This window comes from Falco punctatus (assembly GCF_963210335.1).
Source record: "Falco punctatus genome assembly, chromosome: 6".
Taxonomy (NCBI): domain Eukaryota; kingdom Metazoa; phylum Chordata; class Aves; order Falconiformes; family Falconidae; genus Falco; species Falco punctatus.
In genome coordinates, this window is record NC_137585.1 from 56,007,979 (window position 1) to 56,031,948 (window position 23,970).

Here is a 23,970-nt window from a genome sequence, read left to right on the forward strand (position 1 = left end):
TGAATGTCATTCTGAGCTTTTCTGGCAGTGCTGAAATAGAAATCAGAGATTCTTGCATGTGCAGGGCAGGTGAGCTTGTTCATGTATTGGAAATGGCAACAGGGAAACAGTTAAACAGTTTAAATTGACCAGAAACAACTCTGTAAGGTGATTGCTTAGGTATGGAGACTCTACAAATGTACAAATCCAGTATCTTTATATTCACCAATAACAATAATTACCAATAACAACTTGAATACCGGAATAAACCAAAGCAGCTGCTGGTGAGTGTATAAAGCAAATGGCAGTATTTTATTGCTTGAGGGGAGAGGAGAGAATTTGTGTGATGTGTTTGTAAAATATATTTACAATTTTGAATTCTAAAAACGTGTTGCAGGGGGAAAACAAAACATATTAAATGGGACTTTTGCCCTTCAAGAAACTGTTTAAAAAGCTGACGACACGTGATAGTACAAGTTTACAGGTTTATGCATCATTAAAGAGCTTTTGTATCAGTCTTCCACTGACATAGTTTAAAAAAAGCCATTTTCTTCTAAAACCTTTCTTTCTAATTTGTCTGAGCTCATTTCAGTTTTACTTTTGTTGGTAATCCTCTTTCAGAGGTTTTTATCCCACTAAAAAAGTCTCTGCTTAAAAATCCTCATTGGTTGGCAAGACGTACCATTAAATAACTTCATTGCATAGGGAGTATCATATGTTCTAACAAAATTTACTAAAGTGGGGGAGTAATGTTCACCACATACCAGCATTCCATCTAAACTATGCTTTGTCTGAAGAGTGCACCCTTCTTGCCAGCAGAATACAGGTCCCCAAAATCACAGGTCTAGCCCTTTAACAAGAAAACCGGGCACAGCATACCACTCTTGTCCAGACAGCATTGTTCTCAACCACACAAGCCGGCCACCAGCCTGTTGGCAGAGGTTAACTTCATGCTTTTCCCTCAAACAGCAGCTGCTTGAGGGAGACAACATTTAAATCACGTGTAACACATCTTCCCCAATTTCTTACCTAGGGGAAAAAAGGCCCTTAATGATTTTTCATACTGTTGCTAATGTTAGATTGTTTAGAATGGAATGATTTTACTTAATGAAGAATTAGAACTTTTTCAAAAGTGATGATGAATTAATACAAGCCTTGAGACAGACAGACAGACTGACCTGTGCTTTTTAGTGCTATATAGCATCTGAGCATCAATCTCAGAGAAATCTTAAAGGGATTTAGCACCATAATTGTCTTTAGTTACTGAACGTCCCACTAAAATGATTTTCTGCTATAATGTATTTGTAGGTTCCCGTGTCTCTGTATTAATGTTAGCGTGTCCGCTCTGGTGAAGGAAGGCATTATTCTGATCACTCCACTCCCCGCTTACTGAAGTCTGTTCTGAGCTTACTTTCTGAGATGCCAGGGGGTTTCTGCTAATAACCAGTTCCAGCTTATTGCCTGATTCTGCGATGAGAGGCACAACTAGACAGCAGTCAAAGTCTCTGGTGCGAACGTGGTTTACCTGAACATTTAGAAGATTCATGTTTATTAACCATTTTAGGAGAAAGAAATGAGATCACAAGAGAAAGATTCATCCTTGAGACTATGGAACCTCATTTAAATATTCCAGGTAGAGAATCGCCCGATACAAGACTATTTAACCATGGTGTCTGGTCTGAAAACACCAGTTAGGTTTTTTACTCGCTGTTTAACAGCATGTAGCATATTTACACTGGTGATAGCTATTGGCAGCTGTCACAATGCCCACTCTACAAATGACATTTAACAGCACATAGTTTTTCTGTGTTTCATGATGTTCATTAACTTAAATGCAATAGATCACATCTAAAATTTCAGTTCAGGTCTTCTCTGGTTTTAATTAATATGTATCTAATTTTTTGTAAATTATTTTATTGGGCTAATTGACGTCAGTCAACAACTTGGATTAAGCACAGCAACAATTCTCAAATCTGTATCAAGAACAGCAAAAATTACAAATCTGTCAGTAAATGCCTTGGGAAGTTCCAGCTTTCCAGTGAGCATTTGTATATCTCCTTCGGCGTTCTGAAATACCTCACATTTTGAAAGAATTTGTTTACATAAATATGACTGCACAGAAAAAACTAGCCTTAGTGCCACTGCATAAAAGCCCAAGTCACCGTGAAGTGCTGCCTTCTCTTACTGAGGCTCCAAGCAAAGTACAGGGCCTGTGGCGCAGAGAAATTATGATCATTTGTCCTTCCCCATCCCCCTAAAAATATCTTTTCCCAGCAGAAATACAGAACAGTACTGCTCATAATTTCAATTATAATAAGCAATATAAATAATAAGGCTGTTCCAAATAAGTGAAGAAAACACTTCATGCAGTTTTTCTACAATCATGTCTGTGTAGACAGATATCCAAACACCCTCTAGTGTGGTTACAAATCTCTTTACAAAGTAATCTGGGTGTTACGTGCCTTCACGCTAAGCCTATGTAGTGCCAGAAACATTACCTGTAGAAGTCTATCGTATGGTTTTAAACCTCCCAGATCGCCAGGGCCAGCTGGTCGAATGTTTTTAACGTACACTCCTTTTTCCAATAAACCATCTGAGACACTGAACCCAAAGTCTTCTCCATCAGAGTCCTTGTACAAAGTTACCTGTGGAGGTGATGTGATGTGATGAGAAGGAAAAAAAATAAAAGTTTGTCCACACATATTAGGCAGGCTTTCTTCCTAGGATGGTTTTAGTGTTGTTTTTTGGGGATTTTTTTTTTCCACATTAGAGAGATCACTTACCTACTGTTTGGTACTTACAGTATTGGAGTTGTCCCCCTTTTGACATTTTAATCATCTTCTCAGAAGCCACCTTATTCTTCAGTAATAAACAGCCCTTTTCACTTCTGCTTCGCAGCTGGAAATCTGTGGTATTTAGCCCACCTTTTGTGGTGCAATTTGAGTCTTTTAGTTTTTTGTTACCCTGTTCTCTAGTTGTTAGGCTTTGAGTACAAGATTAGGTTTAGTTTTGCTTCAGGGATGGAGCCTCAACCAAGCAATTGGTGTCATGTCTTCCAAGACTTCCAGAGGGTATAAGCACCACTGGCACTGTAATCCCTAGCCAGCATGGTTTTGGCCGGGCAGTGGTTCACCCGGTAAAGCCTGATCTTGGAAGTGCTCAGGATAAGCTACAGTGCAGTCTGTTAAGAAAGTATGACTAAGGGTCCTTCTGGAAGAGCTTGCAGGCAGCGTTCTTACAGTTACATAGCCATGAGATGGTCATTCAAAAGCAGAAAATACAAGTAAAACTGTTAGGAAAAGGTTTTTCAGGTGTTCCGAGAACAAGTCCTCGCAGATAGTTTTGTGAATTTAGTTATTTGGTAGAAAAAGATTCAGATACTTCTTTGTAGGTTTTCAGTATGATTAGGTTTTTATTTCTGTAAGGTTTTTATTTTTTCTTGCTTCTATCTCACATCAGGAATGCAGACCTATGCAAGTAAATTGTGTGAGTCAGTTGTGTGACATCTGACTGACACTAATGCTGGCACAAAATGTGTGTGCAGACACAGTCACAGTCAAAACTGTGCTTTTACTGCTACAGCTTATGTCACTTAGCGTTCAAAATACTGGTTTTATTGTATGTTGGCTGACAAAATGACAACATTGAGTGCTCTGTAATTTTGTAATAGCTTGGTACTAGTAATGCTCCATGTGCTGTATCCTTGTGCGTGCCAGCCATTGAATACTTTTCCGGTGTTTCTGAATTACATTCAAATTGAAGGAGACTTTAGGAAGTCTCTAGTCCAACCTCCTGCTCAAGACAGGCCAAGACCACGTTCAGATCGGGCTGCAAGAACTTGGTCAGTATTTCATAGAATACTAGGGCACAGCACTGGTTAGCGCTGCCTTCAGAAAGCTGCTGAGGTCCTGCCTTAACTGCCATTGTGAAAAGGGAAGCAAGAACAGACAAGGTTGTCTCAAAACAGGAGTGAAGGATTTGGGGCTTTTTTTCCTGCTCTCTGCAGTTTTCTTGACTTTACTGGTATATCAGCAGTGCTTTAATCAGAATGAAAACACTCACAAGTAAGTTTGGTAGCTATCCTGGGCAGCTCTTGAGAAGTTCGATATGCCAGCTGCTGCAGCATTAGCACAGTTCTGGCTGTAGATGCGGGTGGTGCATCGCTGGGCTGCTGTGAAAACATCTCGGCCTCATGCCACGGCAAGCTCAGATACCCACACACAGTATTCATCCCTTCCTTTACACCAGTTCCTCCTCCTCCCTTGTTTTCCTCCCTCTGTACAGTACAGCAAAGCAGAAAGCCACACCTAAAGTCGCACTAACCAAGCTGAAGGCTTTCTCCCTGCCAGTGCCTTTTTTTGGGGATAAGCTGTCATTTTAAACTTGCCAGCGGCTGCTGTGTTTAAGGTCTTTGCCTTCTTTTCTCCCACCTTCCTCCAAAGTAACTTCTTGCTGAACCTCTCATACTTCCTCCATTTCAGCATGACTTTTAGGGAGTCAATGGGCATTTCAGCTACTGAAAAAACTATCTGCAAATCCAAAATAATTCATCGCAGAATTATTTTTATTTTTATCAACAGTTGCTGTAGCAGCAGGACTCTGGGAAACTTCTAATAATTTGTTATCAACAGAGGCTTTTGTTTGTGCTATCACAGCATGTATAACATGGCTTTGATCTGAAGTATGGTTGAAGCTGCTACGAAAGTGCTGTAAGACTACCATTCTGCAAGACTGAAAAATAGATAAAGGAGGGAGATATATTTTCTTGACAGATTTGTGTGCATTTCCTGGCAAGAAAAGTAATTAGCAGTGGAACAAGACACAAATTCTCTTTAAATGAGGTAATTTTTTTCCTCACCGTCACAAAGTATAGGAGTGCTTCATGTTAACTGCTTCTTAAAGAAGCCTTGAAAAGTAAATGTAAAAATGTGATACAGTGCCTAAGAGAAAACTTACAAAACCTACATGCTCTTCTAGCACAGATAGCACGATTTTTAAACGGAACATCCCCTTTCCACTTACTCCTTTTCCCCTTCCTCTTCCTTCAGGCACTGGAGCTGGATCCAACCTCATGTGAACTACAAAAGCATATGAAACAGAGGACTGTGAAGTCATCTAGACTGTATTCTTGTCCTAAGGCAGGATCAACCGCATCGAGCCCATTTCTATCAGACGTTTATCTGTCTTGCTTTTTAAAATGTCCACTGATGGAAACTCCACAGTCTATTATAAAGTGATCCCTTCCAGTGCGTCAGATGGTTTCCTTGGGTCTAAACTACATCACCCTTGAGAGACTTCAGTCTGCTGCTATCCACAGGGAAACAAGATTGCTTTATTTTCTCCTTCTCTGCAGTGATGTGAAACAAGGCTTGTTTTCCTCTGGACTCTGTGCAGTAGGTCAACATCCTCCTTTAATTTTCAGATCCCAAACAGGACACTCAATTACAGTCAAGACCTTATCAAAGCTGGAGCGGACGATAATTCTGCATACTACAGATGGTGGTCCCATTTATATCTTCTAATTCTAAGACAATGTTGCTTTTTTCCTGGTTTTATTGAGTGGTCTATTAGCAAACAAAATACATACAAATTCCGCTGTACAGATCTATAGGAAGTGCCATTCCACATTAGCTCACCTTAGCTTGTGAGTCAAAAAATGGAGCTTTGCAAACGGTAAGGGGCATGAAAGCAGAGTGTTGCTGTAGAGGGATGGTGGCAAGTACCGCAATGGTGGGGGCAGGGAGGGGAGCAGAACCTGGGAATGATCATCTGAAGTCTTATTACCCCTCCACTCAGTCAGGCTGGACTTTATGAGCTGAGCACTGTGGAAGGCAATTACTGACTACCCTGCACTTACAACTTTTATGTACCAAAATATTTTCTTACTTCTGTGGTTCTTCAGACCTACAGGTCCTAGAATATTTTTAAAAACTACTTTGCTTATGGCTATCTTCTCTTGACTTTTGTTTCAACAGGAGCTTAGAAATTAAAGAAACTGATTATTTACTCACTTAAGGGATGGGGTTGTGATTTAACTCTGTTGCACATTTGACAGCAGTCACATTTTTTAGGTGTAAGTCATCTGCAGAGAACTTTCTTTTTATTACAGGTTATAATTTTGGGGCTACTTTTTATGGAAGCATATATTCTTCAAAGGGAATCTCAGAGTAAGACCCCAGGTATCTGAAATACCCAGATTTTTATTTAATAACAGGTATGGGCAAAGCCCTACCGCACAGGTTTCTCATTACTTGCCAGCAGTACAGCCCTGTCTGAAGGGTATGAGATCGCAGGCAATTCATGCAACACCTAAATTGTGCTGCTTTATCTGTGCTTCTGATCACAACTGTTTGTAAGGTTTGATCTCAATAGCAAAATCTCCATTACGGGTGATTTGTTAGACTTTCAAATTTACATCAGGAGCCTAAGGGAAAAAGCTGAAATGGAAATTTAATTCATATTTCATAAGCAATTAAATAGTTAGAAATTTATAAAAGAAGCTTATAAGTTTTGAGTCTGTTGCTGTGTCTCTCAGATCCACGGGAAAATGCTTAATTTAAATTCACACATCTTGCACAGATCAGCTATTGAGGTATTTTAACCGACTGTAATTTTAGGTTAATGACTACTTGCAATAATAATATTGAAAAATTATCTGATGTCTAGTGCATATTTTTGCTCTCAGAGGAATGCGTGCTCTACAAAACTTAAAAAATGGTCCACTATGATTTTTAGAAAAATATTAATCTATATGATTACCTAGGTAGATAAAATCAATTAAAGGCATTAATTAAATATGGGTACTGATACAGCTATATGCTATCCAGCTAAATTAAACATTACTTATGAAACCATCTAGAGCAAATATTTGAAGGGATTTGTGCAACCCATCTCAATCCTAGCTTCCTCAGGACAAAGACAGTTCAAGTACACATTTGGTCAATGTAGCGCACTGAGGTAAGAAAGAGCCGTGAAGAAGTCAGGTTAACTTGCTGCAAAGTTGGCAGCATTCAGCAAAACAGTCCTCAGGGCTGTGTTACCTTTCTGACTGTATCTGAGAAGGACAAGCTAGTAGTGTCATCCGCTCAGCATGCCGTTTTGTTAGACTTACTCATTTGTGTTTGCAGCCTGAGCAGTTTTTATCCAGCCTTGCCTCTCTTACCCTACACAGTTGGACTGGCAATTGAGGCGTTTCATTTTTATGGCTTTTTCTTTGGTAGAATCATATATTCCTGCTCTCTCACAGTCAGGTTATGAGAAACCAGTGGAACATCGACCTTAGCTAGCCCATTTCTACATCAAACTTAAGGTATGAGCTCCGATCTGTAGGGCACATCATAGGCCCTGACTCAACAGGCATGCAGACTCCCTGCACCGAGACGGTAAGAAGGCACCTGGTCTGTCCTGCTGAAGAAACTGGGAAAGCTCAGCAGCGTGCCCTCAGGTACACGCTTGAAAGTCTTGCTGAGGTAAGTCTTAGGCTAGCTATGCCTTAGATGGTGTTTCAAAGACTGTTTATACCATCACACTTTTCCAAAGCAGTTCTTATTCCAATGGTTGTCCCACCAGTGGCCTACCTGATATGATAGTTGCCTGCAGAGGGCAGAGCACATTTGCCAGCAAGATACGTTATGAAAAATACTTAAATCAAGGCATTTCTCTGACAGTGAAGTCATTCCTGTGGCATTGCAGCTCTTTTGGAAAACTATCATCGAACAAGCTGTCCGTGAGCAACTGAACAGGTTACTAGTGTTAAACTGGAGGTCTAATACAAAAATGAAGGAGGAGAGAGAAAGTAACAGGCACACTGCTACACAAGAACCGGTAGGAAAACTTAACAAATAAGAACTTGCTAAGACTGGCATGAATACAAAAGCAGCCCATGACGCTTGGGTTAACCTGCATGTGCAATCATAGGTGTACAAGCCCATTTTGGACTGTAAGATCCAGTCGCTGGTTTCTGGTTTTATTAAATGACTATTAGGATTTGGAAAATCCTTGGTGTAACTTCAACTTGTAGATTTTTAGAAAGGAAATTACTCTTTTCTGGATGACAGAACAGACTCAACATCCACATCACCTCAGCGGACAGGGGAAAAGTGGGTATATTGTCTGAACAAAACCTGGAAATTACTAAAACCAAAGGTGTCAGCAATCTTAAAACCAGACAACTGAAGACAGAGAAAGCTCAAGGACAGGGTATTTTGTACTGTCCAGGACTCCAAGAGCTAGCAGCTCTCATCGAATACCAACTCACTAATAGAAATCTGACGACTCCTTTCCAGGAAAGGATTTATTTTATCTATCATGAAAGGCTGCCTTTATATTCTATAGGAGAAAACTGCGCCTTTGCTGAATATGAGCACACCACAAAATGCCTGCTGGCATAGTTTTGTTTTGTATCTCACATTTATTCGCCCCTCAGGAAAACTGAGCACAATAACTAACTCCATTAATCACTTCACATCAAGCTGGAAATATGAATAGCTTAAAACCATCACAACACATCCTATTGATTGTTTACATTGGCAATGGAGTAATTTTCCATATATAAGATCCCCTCTCTAGTACTGTCTATGAACATTCCTTTAACCCACGCTCGGTGAGTCCTTACCTCACTGAACGAAACTGAATGAACTACAAACTAAACTCGGTCAAATGCACAGGGACTAGAAAGCAAGTCAACTCTCTTTAAGAATGACGACATATGACCTCTTAATGCAATTTCTCTGTGCTTCTGCCTCCTCTCTGGGAAGATCTCCAACCTTTAGGAGGATGGGTACAGGAGATGGGACACTCGTTCCCGTCAAGAAGAGCATTATAATGTCCCCCAAAGTTTTGGAAACTGGTTGCTGTTATGGCCTCACCGGACTTGAAATTTAAACCAGCAGTATCTAAAAATACTTTATCCAGTACTTCCTTGGGGTGCAGAGCCACCTTCATATCACCACGTTGACTTCCACAGTCTTGAGCAGAAAAAAGTTGCAAAAGACTGAAGATTATTTATCCTTTTTAGAACAAAGGAATCAGAAGAGAAGGAATTGCTAATCTGAAATAACGTTCTATATCATGTACATCGAATCTCATGAATTTGATTCAAAATGAGTGTTAATTTGGAAAAGGGCCAACGGGAGCCCCAAACTCTCCTGAGTAATAGCCTAAATAAATGTATTTTCTAGAAATTAAACTTTGCTTTCTTAATGAACACATTTTGCAGAGATGAGTTATTGGTATTGTTAATTCAAATTACCAGTTGATGCTCCTTGCAAAAGAGCAGTCTCTTTTGAGAATTTATTGTAAAACAAAATAGTAGACAAAGATGCATGTTATTTGTTTGTTTCCCCCACAAGGATGTATCATTAATGTGTTTGTAAGAGCTAATATGCATGGCCCCAAAATTACATCTGTGGCATCATTATAAAAAGTGCTTACTGTATTGCCATATAATTAGATTCCCTATGCTGAATATATTATTTCAAAGCTGTCAGAAGAAAAATTACAGACCTTGTGTAACTCCACAGGAGTTGGTGACATGATTTCTTTCATTTCTTGCTTAATTTTTCTCAAAGCCATGGACTTTCTCCCCACATCTGATGGCAATGTGTTGCTACGAGTAGCTTGACTGTAATGTGGCCTTACAGTACTTCTTTCCTGGAAGCTGGCCTGTCTTCCCAGCTGGTTACGAGGTTGTGGGTTTTCATGATTCAAACTCATTGTACTTCCTGACATAATTGTGGCCTAAAGTATTAATGAACAGGTTAATTTTTAACACAGAATGTGCATTAAATAAGTGGTTAATTCATAACACTAAGAAAAACATCTCTATTATTTGTTAAAACACAATCACTCAGGGCACAGCAAAAGGCAAGAGGATAGATGTTCAATCTGCTTGCAAGTCACTATAAAATAAAGGACCACAACAAAACACAACAGTAACAGAACCCTGTGGGCAAAAGTTTTCAGATGGCATTTCAAACTAAAATACCAAGCACTAGAATGGCTATGCTTGTAAGCTAGTCCCCCGGCAGACCGAAGAGTGTGTAGTATAATTGCTTGTTTTAAAAATATTTTACATGTAAATAAAATGACATTTAAATTGCGGCACAACGGCATTTTTTGGAATTTGAGTTACAGGAAGGCATTTACAATTCAGACTCTGCGTGCAAGGTAAAAAAATGTGAGTCAGCAGAATATGCAGGCAGCTCTAGAGCCAGCACTGGCAAAGAGCATGCCCAGATACCGCCCAGGCTGGGGAAAGCTCAAGGTAAGCTCGCTGCCTGGAAAGAAACTGTGCATAACATCTAAGTGCAAGAGTAACTGCCTCAACTTGGCACTAATACTTCAGAGACACCAGCCCCTGTCTTACTGCTGTTTTTTTAATCTCAGTAAAAGCTCGCCTTTTATGTTAGATGGAGGAATACATGGAGGGTGAAATCTTGAAAGATGAGGATGGGAGTCATCTCATCCACTGGGTGGAACGGATTGCTGTGAAAAGTGCCCGTGCACAGCAAGGAGCCTTCTTCCTTGTGAAAGACTTTCTGCTCTGGGGAATGGGAGGCAAATGCACTTCAGTGCAGTCACCATACAGAAGTGCCACTGCTGGGGTAGGATACACTGAATTTCCTGCTTATTCTCCCTGGTGCCGATGGACAAGTGGAAAGGGAAATTAAAAGGCAATAACCTGAACTCGGAGTGGGACAGGATGCAGGCAGCCTGCTAGAAAATGGGAAGTAAAAAGGAAGGGGGAAAATGTATGGGGAAAGCAGGCAAGTAAGTGTTTGCTTCTGACCGGTGAGCATGTCTGTCACCCTTCTTTCTCCCAGCTCCAGCACTAATTTCACTACAAGATAACATACTGTAGCCTTAGCAGTCTCTCTTGTGCTCAGTAAGGACTGATACTACTACTTGACAGAGCAGAAGCATCCAGAGGACTTGGCAAACAACAGTCTTCTTTGCTCTTTGGCTGAAGACCTTGAAATGAAAAACGGTAAGGAGTCCTTGACTATGCAGTGGCACTTCATAAAATAGAGGCATCGCCATTCTCGGCATCCTGTCACACCGAATGAGTCTTGCTTTCTTTTCAGAGCTGGGGGTTGTGCAACAACGCAATGCTATAAATGATACAGCACCTGCAGTTCTGAATTTCACTTTTGTGAAAAGCTGAGGAAAATTCAATGTGTAGAAGTAACTGAATTCTGGTCAGCATGAATGATCTATTTCCATTTTGGAATTATCTATTTCCATATCCTTTTATTGTGCTCTGAATACTGAAAATTGCAAGAGAAGCCTGTGGTACTGAACCATATCTAACTATGGAATTAAACCAGTATAACATTTTCTCCTGCATTTGTCTGGTTTGCAATAACAAATAGATGAGAATCACATTTTGCTACCCGTACATGCAATACAAAAGCCATAAATCTGAGGGAGTAAATTAATCTGTACTGAAAAACTTTCACCCAGTTATGCCACTCACATTCCTCCTGGCTGCTAAAGGACTTCATATAACATAAAAATGAAAATGAGATTCTGCCAGTTTTGCAGCTCCAGGAATTTAAAAGAACATAAAAGAAAATATTTTAGGACCTTTCACTCTGTAGCTTTAAGTGGCAGTATAATCTTTATTGTTCTGATTAGACAATTTAGAGAAAAGGTGATTAGAAAAATAACGACTCAAAGTTACTCCGCCTCTGTTCCCTTCCCCCACTACCCCCTTTCACAATGTCACACAAAGTACGGTTAGGAATTAACTTCAGGATGAAATGTGAAAATTTGTTACATAGTGAAGAAACCACTGTATAACGAACATTTCTCACATTGGCAGCTTTTTTTTTTGCAGAGCGGTAAGATTATATGTAAATGTTTTGAAAAGCTGATTTTCTTTTATGTTCATCTTAATCAAATTAAGTTTCCATTTAAAAGACAACCTACAACATGCTAAGAAAAGCTGCATAAAGCGTCTGTCAGAGAATGGGATGCATTGCTGCGGGAAGGTTATGCCCACATAAGAAGTTCTGTGCCATTTGCTGCCTGTGCAGACAGCATCAATGGTTATGCACAGCAGAAGCTGCAAGTCAAAAGCTCTGTGGTGAGTATGTTTCTAGAATTTTGGTTGCATTGTACAAAAGAAAACAGCTCTGGTTAGGGGTGGGGGAGGCAGCTGCACAAGCAAAAATATAAAGGTAAAGGGTAGGTACCAAGAGAGTCATGTTTCTCAAACACAGACGCCTGTCAGCCTTGTCCTGTGGAGAGGGGTTAAAGCTTTTAAATGAGTTGGTGTGATTAGTGCAACTTAAAAGAAAAAAAGGAGAAAATAAAATGAATGTAAACCAAACCAAAACCATTATATTTCTCTACAATTGGAAAGAAAGGTTAAGATTGTTCTACCTCTAGTTCCCTCAGAATTCCTGACTGGCCACAGGTCTCTAAATCCTCCAGAGCCTGAGACCAGAAATTTTCCTCCTGGTCAGCCTCGGTGTTATCATGGGTACCTGCGAAGCTAGATTTACAATGAGAGGTTAAAAAAATGTGGACTTTTTGTCCCTCAGAAAATATATCTTACACACATGCCTTGCCACAGATTGCAACTTGAATGACAGAACGTTACGGCAGGAGAGTGGGGAAGAGCTGCTGATCAGGAGAGGCTGGATGGACAAGCAGAGCACACGACAGACAAGTCTTCTCATAACCTGGCAGTCGCTAGCAGCTGGCAGGATCTGAGGGTCGAGTTATTCAGTAAGGAGATACATGGATTCCAAGAACAATTCAATACACCTTTTTACTGGATTGAAACCGGGACCTCCCTATGAAAATTAACACACCAATAGCTGTGTGCAGAGCTGCTCCGTGCAACAGATGTTTGCAATAAAACCTTTCAACCTCACAGACTTCTTGCAGGGAATATGAAAAGAACCCTCAAACAGCATTTTGCAGAAGAGGGATGTGGTGCTTTTTACCCGGTTCCTTCAGCCTAAGCTGCACTTATTGTTATCAACTGAAGCCCACCTGACTGCCGTCATATAAACTGCCCCAGTCATTTCGTACACAAGCACAGAGAAATTTCCAGGGATGCAACTGTCTTGCATGGAGGGTTAGCTCTCTGATATTTCATAAACGCACTGAAGCCATATTACTAGCATTCCTGAACAAGATGTTGGTGACAGCGATGCTGATGAAGTTGCCCAGCAAGAGAGGTCTGATAAAAACACCAACTCTGGACTGCAGCAACACATCCCAAAACAACACCATTACAGCGTATGCGTGTGTGTGGAGGAAGCACGAGTCTTTTGCTGTCTTAGTAAGGGCAATCAGCTCAACGAGGCTTCACACAAGCATCCGAGCTGCTGCATGGGAGGGGGCTGATTATGTGAAAGGCACAGGGGGAGGATGAGGAAGGAAAACAAGAAATTGCCCTTCTGGTGGCAGCAAGCTGTTACTTTGGAGCAGCTGCCCACAAGTGCAGCTAGTGGTGCTTAACAGCACATAACCAGAGCAAAGGCTATTATGGAAGCATCTAAGGCCTTGCTTGACAATGTATTACTGAGAACAGCATGAAGGTAACACTGTTAATAGAAAAGTTTTTAAGTAAGAGAACAGCCCGGCACAATAGAGGACAGCTTGACTGCTTCACACACAGCATACTCTGCCTCAGAGACGCCTGCTTACAGCTACGATCAGCCAAGCAGACAACAGCCAGCCGTTTCAATCCCTTACTGCAATGATTCTCCACCTAGTATCAGTGTCTCTTCCCAGATATTGCAATAGGTACAGCAGTGGTGATAACCCCCACTCTGATACCACAGATGCAATTCCTCCCAGGCAAGATAAGAAAGTATTTAAAACATGGCTTTAGAAAGATCCTTGACTTCTGAAATTGGCTCTTTCAGTAAACCTGAGTAGTTGTTTTAACAGCCAATGCTAAACGTAGACTAATTCATCCATTATAATACCTTTCTTTAGATTGCATACTAATATTATAATATAAAATGGAACTTGAGTGAATGAACAGGATTATTTGAAACAATTGTCTGTGACAGCAAAGACTGCATTTCCTAGAACTGGAGGTCCATTTCTTCTCTGACTTCTGCGAAATCTGAAATCATGAGGCCTGTATGTCTGGACCTCTTGTTAGCTCAAGCAATTTCTTTTTCTGCCCTCACCACTTTTGCCTTTTCTCTGAGCCTTGTCTCCTGGTGTGTGAAATGCTCAACTTTTGCATTTCCATTACAGCCATGTGAATAAACTGATTTGTAGCTGAGCTACTGCATCAGAAAAAAAAAAAGGTACCAAAATAATTTCTCATCTAGATGGCTTTTTTTCCTATAACCTGAGAGATTGATTTTATGTCATGTGAAATACTGTTTGAGAATATATTTGTTTTTCTGATTCTTATTCAAAGAGACATCAGAAATCTAGATGCATAAAAACGCTGAAGGAGAGGTAGAGGGACAGATATGAAGACACAGGTGCTTATGATTTGGCGCTTAATGTCATACGAACAATTTTTTTTTTTTCAGTTCAGGAGGTGGTAGGATGTTCTAGGATCTGGGGGACTCATTCCTTTAAGTACTGTTACAATGTTCAAAAAATTTTCCCTGGAGCAGAAACTAAGACTTGTCCTACTTGCCAGTGATTGGTAGACACCAGGCTACAGAGAGGTTTAAGCTCTCTAGTTTCGTTAGCTTGCCAGCTGAAATTTCATTGTCACTGAATGGCATGTTAATGATGTGTTTTCTGCTTTCACCCTGTTTTTCTCCTTTTTCTCATCTCAACTGTTTTCCTTTCTTCCCCTGCCCCCGCCCAGCTGGATCTTATTCTTTGTTCTCTTACCTGGCAGTATTCCACTCTTCCAGCTGTCCTCCACTTTTTCTTTGCCCACCAGAGGCACCTTTCCACATCTTGCTCTCTTTCTTCATACTCCTGATGCTCTCTCCCCCTGCTCTTTCTACAGAAGTTTGCTTTAGATGGTTTTCTTGATTCTCTCCCAGTGTCTCTGTCTCCTTCTGTTGCCACATATTCTTTGAAGCTGTGCTACACAAAATAAAGGTAAGAAAAAATTACTTTTTAGTGTCAGAGAAGAAGAAAAGTTGCTTAGCTAGAGGCAGAGAAGAGGTGGTTTTCTGAGGATTCCTGTAACAGCCTACAAAAACAGACATGCCCTTCTCAAATACTCCAGCACTCGGTATAGGAAAACATCAGGTGTGGCATAATCCATTTTACGGGGTTAAAATAATAATTATTTTAATTTGTGCCATAACTCTCAGGTGTAAGTCACATTGACAAGTAGAACAAGAGTCTTTAATGTGCATACTTTCTGTTGAACAGTGCTTTAAAATTGTAGTAAATACATGCTTTTCATTTAGAAGATTCTGTATTTTACAATCCAGTTTCCCAGTTCACTGCTTATCAACTTTGTAGCGTATTATTATGTAACTGCAAAACCAGCAGGTGCTCTGAATCTATGACTGCATCTCCCCTGGGAAACAAAACATGGGTTTTAACTGTGGATAAAGATGCTGCTATTGAATTAAAGCTATTAACTTACCAAGATCGGGAAGTATGAAGAAAACTATGGTCATTTCCTTTATTAAATATTGTCCACCACTAGCCTATGAAAACTTCTAGTATGCTTCGGGCCAGTAGGGATCAAAGGAGCTGGATACAGACCATGGGTTCACCCTTGCCCAGATCTTAGCTATCATCTTGCCAGACTTGTCTCCAGACAAAATGCCACTGGGCAATATACTGTATCAGAGGATCTGTCATTCAGATTCTGAAAAGCAGCACTGGCACTAAAGTTTTGCCTTGATTTGTATTTCAAAAGTAACAGACTGGACCTTATGGATTTACTTATCCAGTATATTTATACAGGAACCAAAAAGGTTTTCTTTAGTACTAAACTTTAATTTCTCACAGACTGGGATTTCAGGCTCATTGTGCTGCTACACCAGGAAACTGTATTTCTAATGAAGGGCATGCATGTTTGCAAGTCCTGAGGATGGGTACAAAGAGCACAGAAATCTTTCCAACTGTGATGCCTGTCTTCCCTTGTCTTCGGAAGAACTGTTCTTTGGCAGGAACTACCCAAGTCTCTGCAGTGGTTCCACTGCCGGATCATCCTTAGAATAGACAATAAAAGTCTTTCATTATCTCCAAGCATTGTCAGCTAAGCATTTTTCCCTCAGGAAGTTCTTTTGCCTGCAGAGCAATTCACTGAAAAGGAGATTTACTTCTTGTAAGAGGAGGAATGGATGCATGGCAAACTACCATAGCTTTGGACAAGATATTTCTGCCTGGATCACTTTGTTCTCCAACTGAATCACTGCAGATGTCTCAAGCATTTATGGAAGCAGACTGTAATTTCTGCTTCTTTGCTCAAATCAAAATGAAGAGGTTTCATGGAAGACAAAAGATTAACATACCAGTTGTCTTTAGCCACTTCATTTGTAGGTTTATTTTTGTGGAGTGGAAAACCAAGCAGGGTTTTTCTGAAGTTTACCCAGGGGAATGCCATAGTTTTTTTGTTTGTTTATTCTTAAGAGATAAAGGCTGTGGGTTTTTGTCTGAAGTAACTCAAAATAAATCATGATCTTCCATAAACATCACTAATCTACCCTAGTAAGCTTCATGAAATACTGTATGTCATATTTAAAGGAAGAGCTGTTACGGCTGCGTTAGAAAAACGTAATTTCATTCCAGACAGTAAGTGTTCACTTTTGAGGCACTACTGCAGCTGCAAATCAGAAAACAGAAACTCGCATGGGAACTTACCTGCTTGCAGTAGGACGGTCCCATTCGTCATCGCTCAGCCCTGCATCATGAAATGGGTGGTTTCGTGGTTTGCTTGGAGGGGACAAACTAGTCTGTTTAGGACTCCTCCATTCATAGGCATTGAAGCTGTATCCTGAAGCCTGATAGCTGTGTCCTAAAAAGATGAATTATACATTTATGGCACTGTATATGTTGTAATGACAGAAAAGCAAATCTCTGAAGCTGGGTTCTCTAGAACTTGGATGAGGACTTACGATTGTTACCTTTTTTGGGGCAGTAGCAGTCAGATTATTTATGACCTAAACTATGCCTGGAATTAGGTGTGCTCTAGAGCTTCTGTGGAAGTCCATTGGAAGCAAAATCTTAAATATATCTAACACTGTTTACATCTCAGCTCCTTCTGATATTTAGTTCTAGATATCTTCACAATTCATCGATTTCCAATTTGTCATCATACATTGAATACCAGTGAATAAATCATGTGTTATGGATGTGATACATGGTCATGTGCAACATGTCCAAAGTTAAATCTAAGCTATTAAGAAAACTGCACTTCTGACCTATTGAAAAAAGAGTTTGCAAGGATGCATTAAAAAACCCCATCAACTTGACTTTTCAGATGACTAGCAAGAAAGGTTTTTCCTCCTCCTGGTAACTTTCTCAAGTTTGGAAGCAATGCAGCCAAAAATTAAGTGACATATTAGTGTCAATTATGCACAATACCACCAACCTGCAGAACAGCTACCTAGATGCAAAAGTTGGCATGGTGCAGAGGCTCCTGAGTGACCACTAACCGGAGTAATGCCAGAACAGGAAGGAGAGCAGCTGTCTCGGCACCACTGAGGCAATAACACTGAGGCACTGTTAATACAAACACAAGACTGTGCTGTCACAGCCTGAGCTGCCCTGCACAAAGGCCAACACGGGAATCTCTGTGTGCTTGCTCCTTTGTGGAAGTGGGACTCGCACTTAAGAGCTACTGGTTTTAGCTAGGACTCCGACAATGGGGAAAAGGCCCATCACATGGTGGGCACACATGCCTAGGACTAATTATACCCTTGGAACGTTCACCTCGCAGAAAGTGATTCCTCTGCCAGCCATTTCCAAGTATCTCAAGGCTGTGTAAGTGGCATCAGACAGCCTTTGTATCTGAAGAGTTTATTTCTGGGTGCTTTTATCATACAAGCAGAACTGGTATTAGTTCAATAGTATTTCTATAACTGAATTAAGTGTAATTTGAATTCCAAGTAGGAACCAGACAGTCTGGCTTCCAAGTAATGTATCAAGAAGAACACATGGATTGACTTGTCACAAGCTGATGCTGATCTGGTAAACAAAATCCATTATGGTAGAGCTGCTATATATGTATTTCATCTTGACGTATTCTTTTTCTAGCTCTATTGTTGGTGTTTTCTGAGTGCATATTGGATTGAGAAGTTCTATTTTGTTGATGACTAACAAATATCACTGCCATCATCTCTTTAGAGAGAGCACTTTGCTTCCATAAATCAGTCTAGACCTGTATCCCTCAAATCCCACGTAACTACAGACTTGTGTGCATTTTCCAGCTAATTGGCAGTCATTAACGTACTCTCAGATTCTAGGAAGGGTTTTGGTCATGAGAATGTGACTGCCGTGTGGGGAAGGCTCCAGATTTGTAAGGCAGACACAACAGACAAAGGCACAAACTGGGGTATTAATTCAAGGAGAGAAAAGACCGCTCACCAGCGTTAAATTAGTAACTAATAGGATAAAGCATTATCTGGTGCTCCAGAAACATTCCCCAGACTCCTCAACTTGCTTAGCCTGTGCTTATGCCAAGAAAAGTTTGGAGAGAAGCCAAACTCAACTTGACAGGTCAAGACAGAATGAACTTTAATAGAAATGTGGGTCACATTAGTACCACAGCAAGGGTTAAGGCGCAAATCTGATTACACTCAGGCTGTTTAGCAGAAGTGTCATGTAGCCAGCCAAGTCTGGGCTGATTTTTCAAAGGAGTCAATAAAAAAATCTGCTTTGAGATACTGGTTTAGTTCTGGCATCGTATCTGAATCATCAGGACTTCTGAAAGCAAAGGGCCTTGATCCTTTCCACAGTTGAGCAATTCGCTCCAAATATCACCAATTCATCCAGGAAATGAAAACTTTCATTTTGGTACTTTTTCAGCAATCCTTCTCCTTAGAACTTAAAAACACCAGAAGAAAAACTAACTTGACTTATTCTGATAAACTAACCAAAACAGCTGAAAAGAGAAAAGGGGAAAAATTAATCCCAACTCTAATTCCAGTGAAATACAAATTACACAGGGGAATATAGCCCAATACCATTGAGTACTAAATAAAATTTTCTATGTGACAGTAAATTAAAAATAAAATGTAGAAAACAGGAGTTATAGTTAAATGCATTGAGACTGTCTTGTTTAAATAAGTTTTGATGCTAAAAATATACAGTAAGGCTAAGAAATACTTAAAAATTAACGAACAGAAAAAAATGGCCACTAGTAGTGACATCAGCTGCTACTTGATCTCGGGTAGCTCAGCAGATTTCAAAGGAAGTGTTCTGCTTTCCAGAAGAAACTGCCAGTGTTATCACTGAGCAGACACATTGGAGAACAGCAATGAAGTAATCAGTCTACATGGCAAATCTGCTGGGCAGAGGCTTGTTTCAGTTCTCCGTGTAAGGGTACAAACCAGCTGTCCAGGAGCTGCTACCCATGCTCCTGAAAAGCAACACGAAGAAACAGAGAAATGAAAGTGAAAGAATGCGTGCAACTGGAGTGAGCGAGAAAAAAATCAAGGTAAGTATCTACCCATCCAAATACCTGCCAGAGAGTAGGAATACCCATTTTATTATGGAAATAAATGTTTTCAAGAGTTAAACAAAACACTGAAGCTGTGTGGAAGTTATATTTCTTGTTATCCAGAATATTACAAGATGCCTGTGTCCCTCACTGCCTGAATAAATGTGACTTACAAATTAAAATGAGATTATTTGAAAATCCTACCTAAAAAAAGTCAAACAAGTACAAAATTTATCATTAAGGAAAACCATGTCTTTAAATAGAATGGTTGTTTTTGAGAGCTGAAAATTAGATGTTAATGCTGCAGGAATGAGGAAGAAGCAAAAGACTTACAAATCATAAGCAACACCTAACATTCCTCCTTCAGCAGTTTATAATAAATCTGTTGTCAGTTAAAAATTACTGCATATGGGCATCAAATTCATGAACATCTTCAGTGTGTTCTATGTCTTGCACTGATGTGTACTTGAAGGATAAACTCATTTAGTTGTGGATGAGCTATGGACTGGTCTATTCAGATGTCAGTAAAGCTAACAAAAACCTGCTAATGTATTGATAAATGCTTCATAACACACCACATCGTCATGAAAGAAGGAATCTGAGGCCGGCCAAGTGTAAGAAATCACACTGCCCAGTGAGGAGTGTGGTCATAATAAGACATCAGCACATTACAGAGTACAAGGTTTAATGCTGGTACAGATAAAGTTCTCTTTAAGGCAAAGGAAGGTCAACCATGAAGGCAATAATTTCTGCTTTGAATATCGAATGCATTCTTGATGGTACCTTGATTTCCAAAGCTGGTATCAATACCAGAGCCATCCCACGACTCTACTGCACTGTCAACACTTGGGACTGTAGTTGAATAGAAGTCTGAGAGTTTGCCAGATTTCTGTGCAGCAGAGGTTTCATCTTCAGCATCGCTCAGTTCACTTACGTGACCCACAGGGACAGAAAATTTCTTGGGACTGGTAGCTGAACAGGATTGTAAAAAAAAAAAAAAAAAAAAAAAAAAAAAGAGTGGTGGTGGTCATTCTTTTGCTGCAGTTCTAGGAATATGCTTCCGACTACTGACATTGATGCTTTTCCAGGCATGGCCTAAATGCTTGTTAAATCTGTAACAACACATGCATTAGAGACCACTGATGCTACTCTTGGCCATACTCACCATCTGTCTGCTTCTTGATTTTCAAGGTGACAGTTTCTCCTGCCATCTGTAATAAATGAATGGCTTCACTCAAAGGTTTTCCTTTCAGACTGCTACTATTTATTGCTAGGATTCTGTCTCCTATGTGAATTGCTCCAGTCCTACATTGAGAGAGAGAAGTAAAACATTGAGAAGAGAGCATAAAAAGCAAAAAAGGCAATTTCTTTGCATATTTGGAGCATGAAAGTCTCATCTTCCTTTCTTTCATTTTGCTTTTATAGCTGTGTTACAGAGTAATTCTTTTGCTAGAAACGCTTAAAGCAAGTCACCTTTGTTGTAGTGACAACAGCAGAGCTGAGGCATGGAGATGTGCATTTCTGTGTTTCTGCAGCAGTTGAGTTAATCACCTATGGATGATATTCATTGCAGCCCACCTGTTTAAGAGCAATCTCAGACAGCTCAGTAAGTTCTGAAATGAGTCAAGTTTCTAGAAGTCTCACAACAGAACAGACAATGGCAGTGTGAGCATATAACTAGCTATTTCACCAATGGGGCTCTCAGGATGGATCACATCGAGAGAAGAAAATAGATTCTCTTTGTGTAAATGCACTGTTTATTCTGGCTGTGCACAGTATCATGTCTTGTGTGCTGTAAATTCTCTTTGAAACTAACACCAAAGACACCAGTTGCAGTAACTCCACCTATCTTAGAAATAACAGGCAATAGAAGACCTCAGCATTATCATTATTCTCTATCCATCACTTACCACGAGGCGCATTTCTGCTCCCCGGATAATGCTTGCTATGGTGCATGCAAGTGCACATACAGATGCAATGCATGTATACAATAAGTTCAGATAAACCTAGACATGCGAAGAGCCTATTGTACTGTACAAGGCTATTGCTTTTTAAAGGCTGCTAAAATGTTCCTGTGACTGACTAGTTGATTGAGGAGTCTTTCCTAGGTGATTTAGAATAAGGACCACAATCCTCGGCTCTGTGTTGTATACTATGTGCAAGAACAGCCTATTAAGATACTGCTCATGCTCCTGAACTTGGCAATGATCAAAAAACACCAGCAAAAAGATTATAAACTCAGATTTGAAGAATTATAAAAAACAAATTTCTAAACCATGAAAATTAGCATCTTCAGGTAAACAAATAAATCTTTATCTTGACAAAAAGAACATTGAAAAATAATTTGTTTTCCAGGTTACCTTTCAGCTAATCCTCCTTTTGTAAGGCTGGAAATGATTATGGGATCAAATGGCTCTTCAGTACCAGAGATTGTAATTCCAAGAGGCCCACCATAGCGCTTGAGCTCAACAGTGTAAATAATTGCTCCAGAGCTCTCCTGCTCATCTGCAATAAATGCCAAGGGGATGCAATTGGTTTCTTATGAAAGAGGGAATGAAAAAAATAGCACATTCAGTCTAGTGATGGTAATCAAACAACATTTTCAAAGGATTACATTTCACATACACTTCTTAATTATACTCTATTGGATTATTTTGAAAAGAAAAAATAAATCCCTGTTGTGCAGGTTTTTTAAATTGCCAAAACCTGATTACATTGAAATCAATAGAAAAACTCCCCTCATCCTATTAAGACTAAATTTTACTCTGTTTAAAATCTTTGATCATCTTTCATATTAAAATGTCACTTCAAGCTATTTTGTTACAGAATCACAGAATGGTTGAGGTTGGAAGGGACCTCTGGAGCTCATCTCATCCACTCCCCCTGCCCAAGCTGGTTGCCCAGGACCATGTCCAGATGGCTTTTGAATATCTCCAAGGATGGAGGCTCCACAACATCTTTGGTTAACCTGTGCCAGCGCTTGGTCACTCTCACAGTGAAAAAGTGTTTCCTGATGTTCAGGAAGAACCTCCTGTGTTTCATTTTGTAACCGTTGCTTCTTGTTTTGTCACTGGGCACTACTGAAAAAAGCCTGTCTCCATCTGCTTTACATCCTCCCTTCAGTTATTTATATACATTTATATAATAATAATGTATATATTTTTATTATATGTATATATTACGTTATATTAGCCTTTTATTCTCCAGGCTAAACTGTCCCAGCTCTCCCAGCCTTTCCTCATAGGAGAGATGCTCTAGCCCTTCATCATCCTTGTGGCCCTTTGCTAGACCTGATCCACTATGTCCGTGTCTCTCTCGTACTGGGGAGCCCAGGACTGGGCCCAGCACACCAGGCGTGTCTCGCCAGTGCTGAGCAGAGGGGAAGGATCACCTCCCTCAGCCTGCTGGCACCGCTCTGCCTGATGCAGCCCAGGAGGCTGCTGGCCGCCTTTGCTGCAAGGGCACAGTATTAGAGAACAGACAAGTTATTAAAATTGTATAAATAACGGTACTCATCTGTTTCTTGAACTGAATGGAAGGTATTTAGAACCAAAGATAATTCAAAAGTATTCAGACCAAACTTCCTTAAAAGAATCATGGGAAAAGTCAAAAGTCATTATAAGATGAGGAGCTGTCTTACAAAGAGAACCTGAAATATATCCCATGTTTTTGATAGACAAGTTTTAAGCTTTTGTAGTAGAATCAGAAATAGCGTCTAGATTCTGAATTATCAGCTAAGTTGAATAATAACTCCATTAGAATTGATTTCATTATATTGCACAAAGTAATTTGCATTATTTTGAAATTCTGGTCTCTCCAAACAATCATCAGAAATGGAGAAGAACGTATCACTGGGTAACCTTAAATAAAATGTATTTTCCATAAACAATACCCAACAGGTGTTGTAGCAACAAGAAAGGCTCCTGTATTTATACAGTGCATGCTCTTTACATACTATAAAAACATATCACAGCAGGAGAGCTATCAACTGCAGTATCTTTGAGTTGTGAAGGGATATTTCAAAATGTAACCCACCAGATTTCTCCTCAGATCAAAATAACAAATTCTCCCTCACCCATTTTATGATATTGGTATTCAGCCAGGATGTCTGGCCTGGGGGGTCACTCTTCCTAGATCAGTGGTTAATGACATTTTGAACAGCTCAGTGAGTGTGGAAAATGTCTAGGACGCACATTCCATATATGTTACTAGAACTAACATGAGACAAGTTAGAAAATTCACATGTTCCCATTTCTGTTCCTGTAGATAGAAAAACCTTAAAAGGAAAAAAGGTTATCTGCATCACTAGCAAATGTTCAAAAGGTTGCTTTATTTTAATGCTGAACGTGGTACCTGTAAGCAGAGCTGGCAACACACTGGTTATCTTTGGAGCTACTTTGTTGCTTTCAATTTGCTGAAAA

The 23,970-nt window shown here is 39.9% G+C and overlaps 1 protein-coding gene across 19 annotated transcripts in view; it reads right to left on the reverse strand.

Moving 5' to 3' along the window:
* GRIP1 (glutamate receptor interacting protein 1) overlaps positions 1-23,970 on the reverse strand; it is a 330,428-nt gene continuing 306,458 nt past the window's right edge. For 11 of the 19 annotated variants that reach the window (XM_080390732.1, XM_080390731.1, XM_080390729.1 and 8 more), the window contains 10 exons: positions 21,910-22,054; positions 20,715-20,854; positions 20,333-20,521; positions 16,750-16,903; positions 14,809-15,009; positions 12,367-12,478; positions 12,177-12,221; positions 9,484-9,717; positions 2,478-2,624; positions 1-1,504 (listed from right to left, as the gene is read on the reverse strand). In XM_080390732.1, coding sequence (XP_080246858.1) covers positions 1,271-1,504; positions 2,478-2,624; positions 9,484-9,717; positions 12,177-12,221; positions 12,367-12,478; positions 14,809-15,009; positions 16,750-16,903; positions 20,333-20,521; positions 20,715-20,854; positions 21,910-22,054 — 1,601 coding nt within the window. In that variant the 3' untranslated portion in view covers positions 1-1,270. Of the gene's footprint in view, positions 1,505-2,477; positions 2,625-9,483; positions 9,718-12,176; positions 12,222-12,366; positions 12,479-14,808; positions 15,010-16,749; positions 16,904-20,332; positions 20,522-20,714; positions 20,855-21,909; positions 22,055-23,970 lie in introns of those variants that run through there. The other 8 variants (XM_080390724.1, XM_080390726.1, XM_080390722.1 and 5 more) reach the window with 4 other exon arrangements.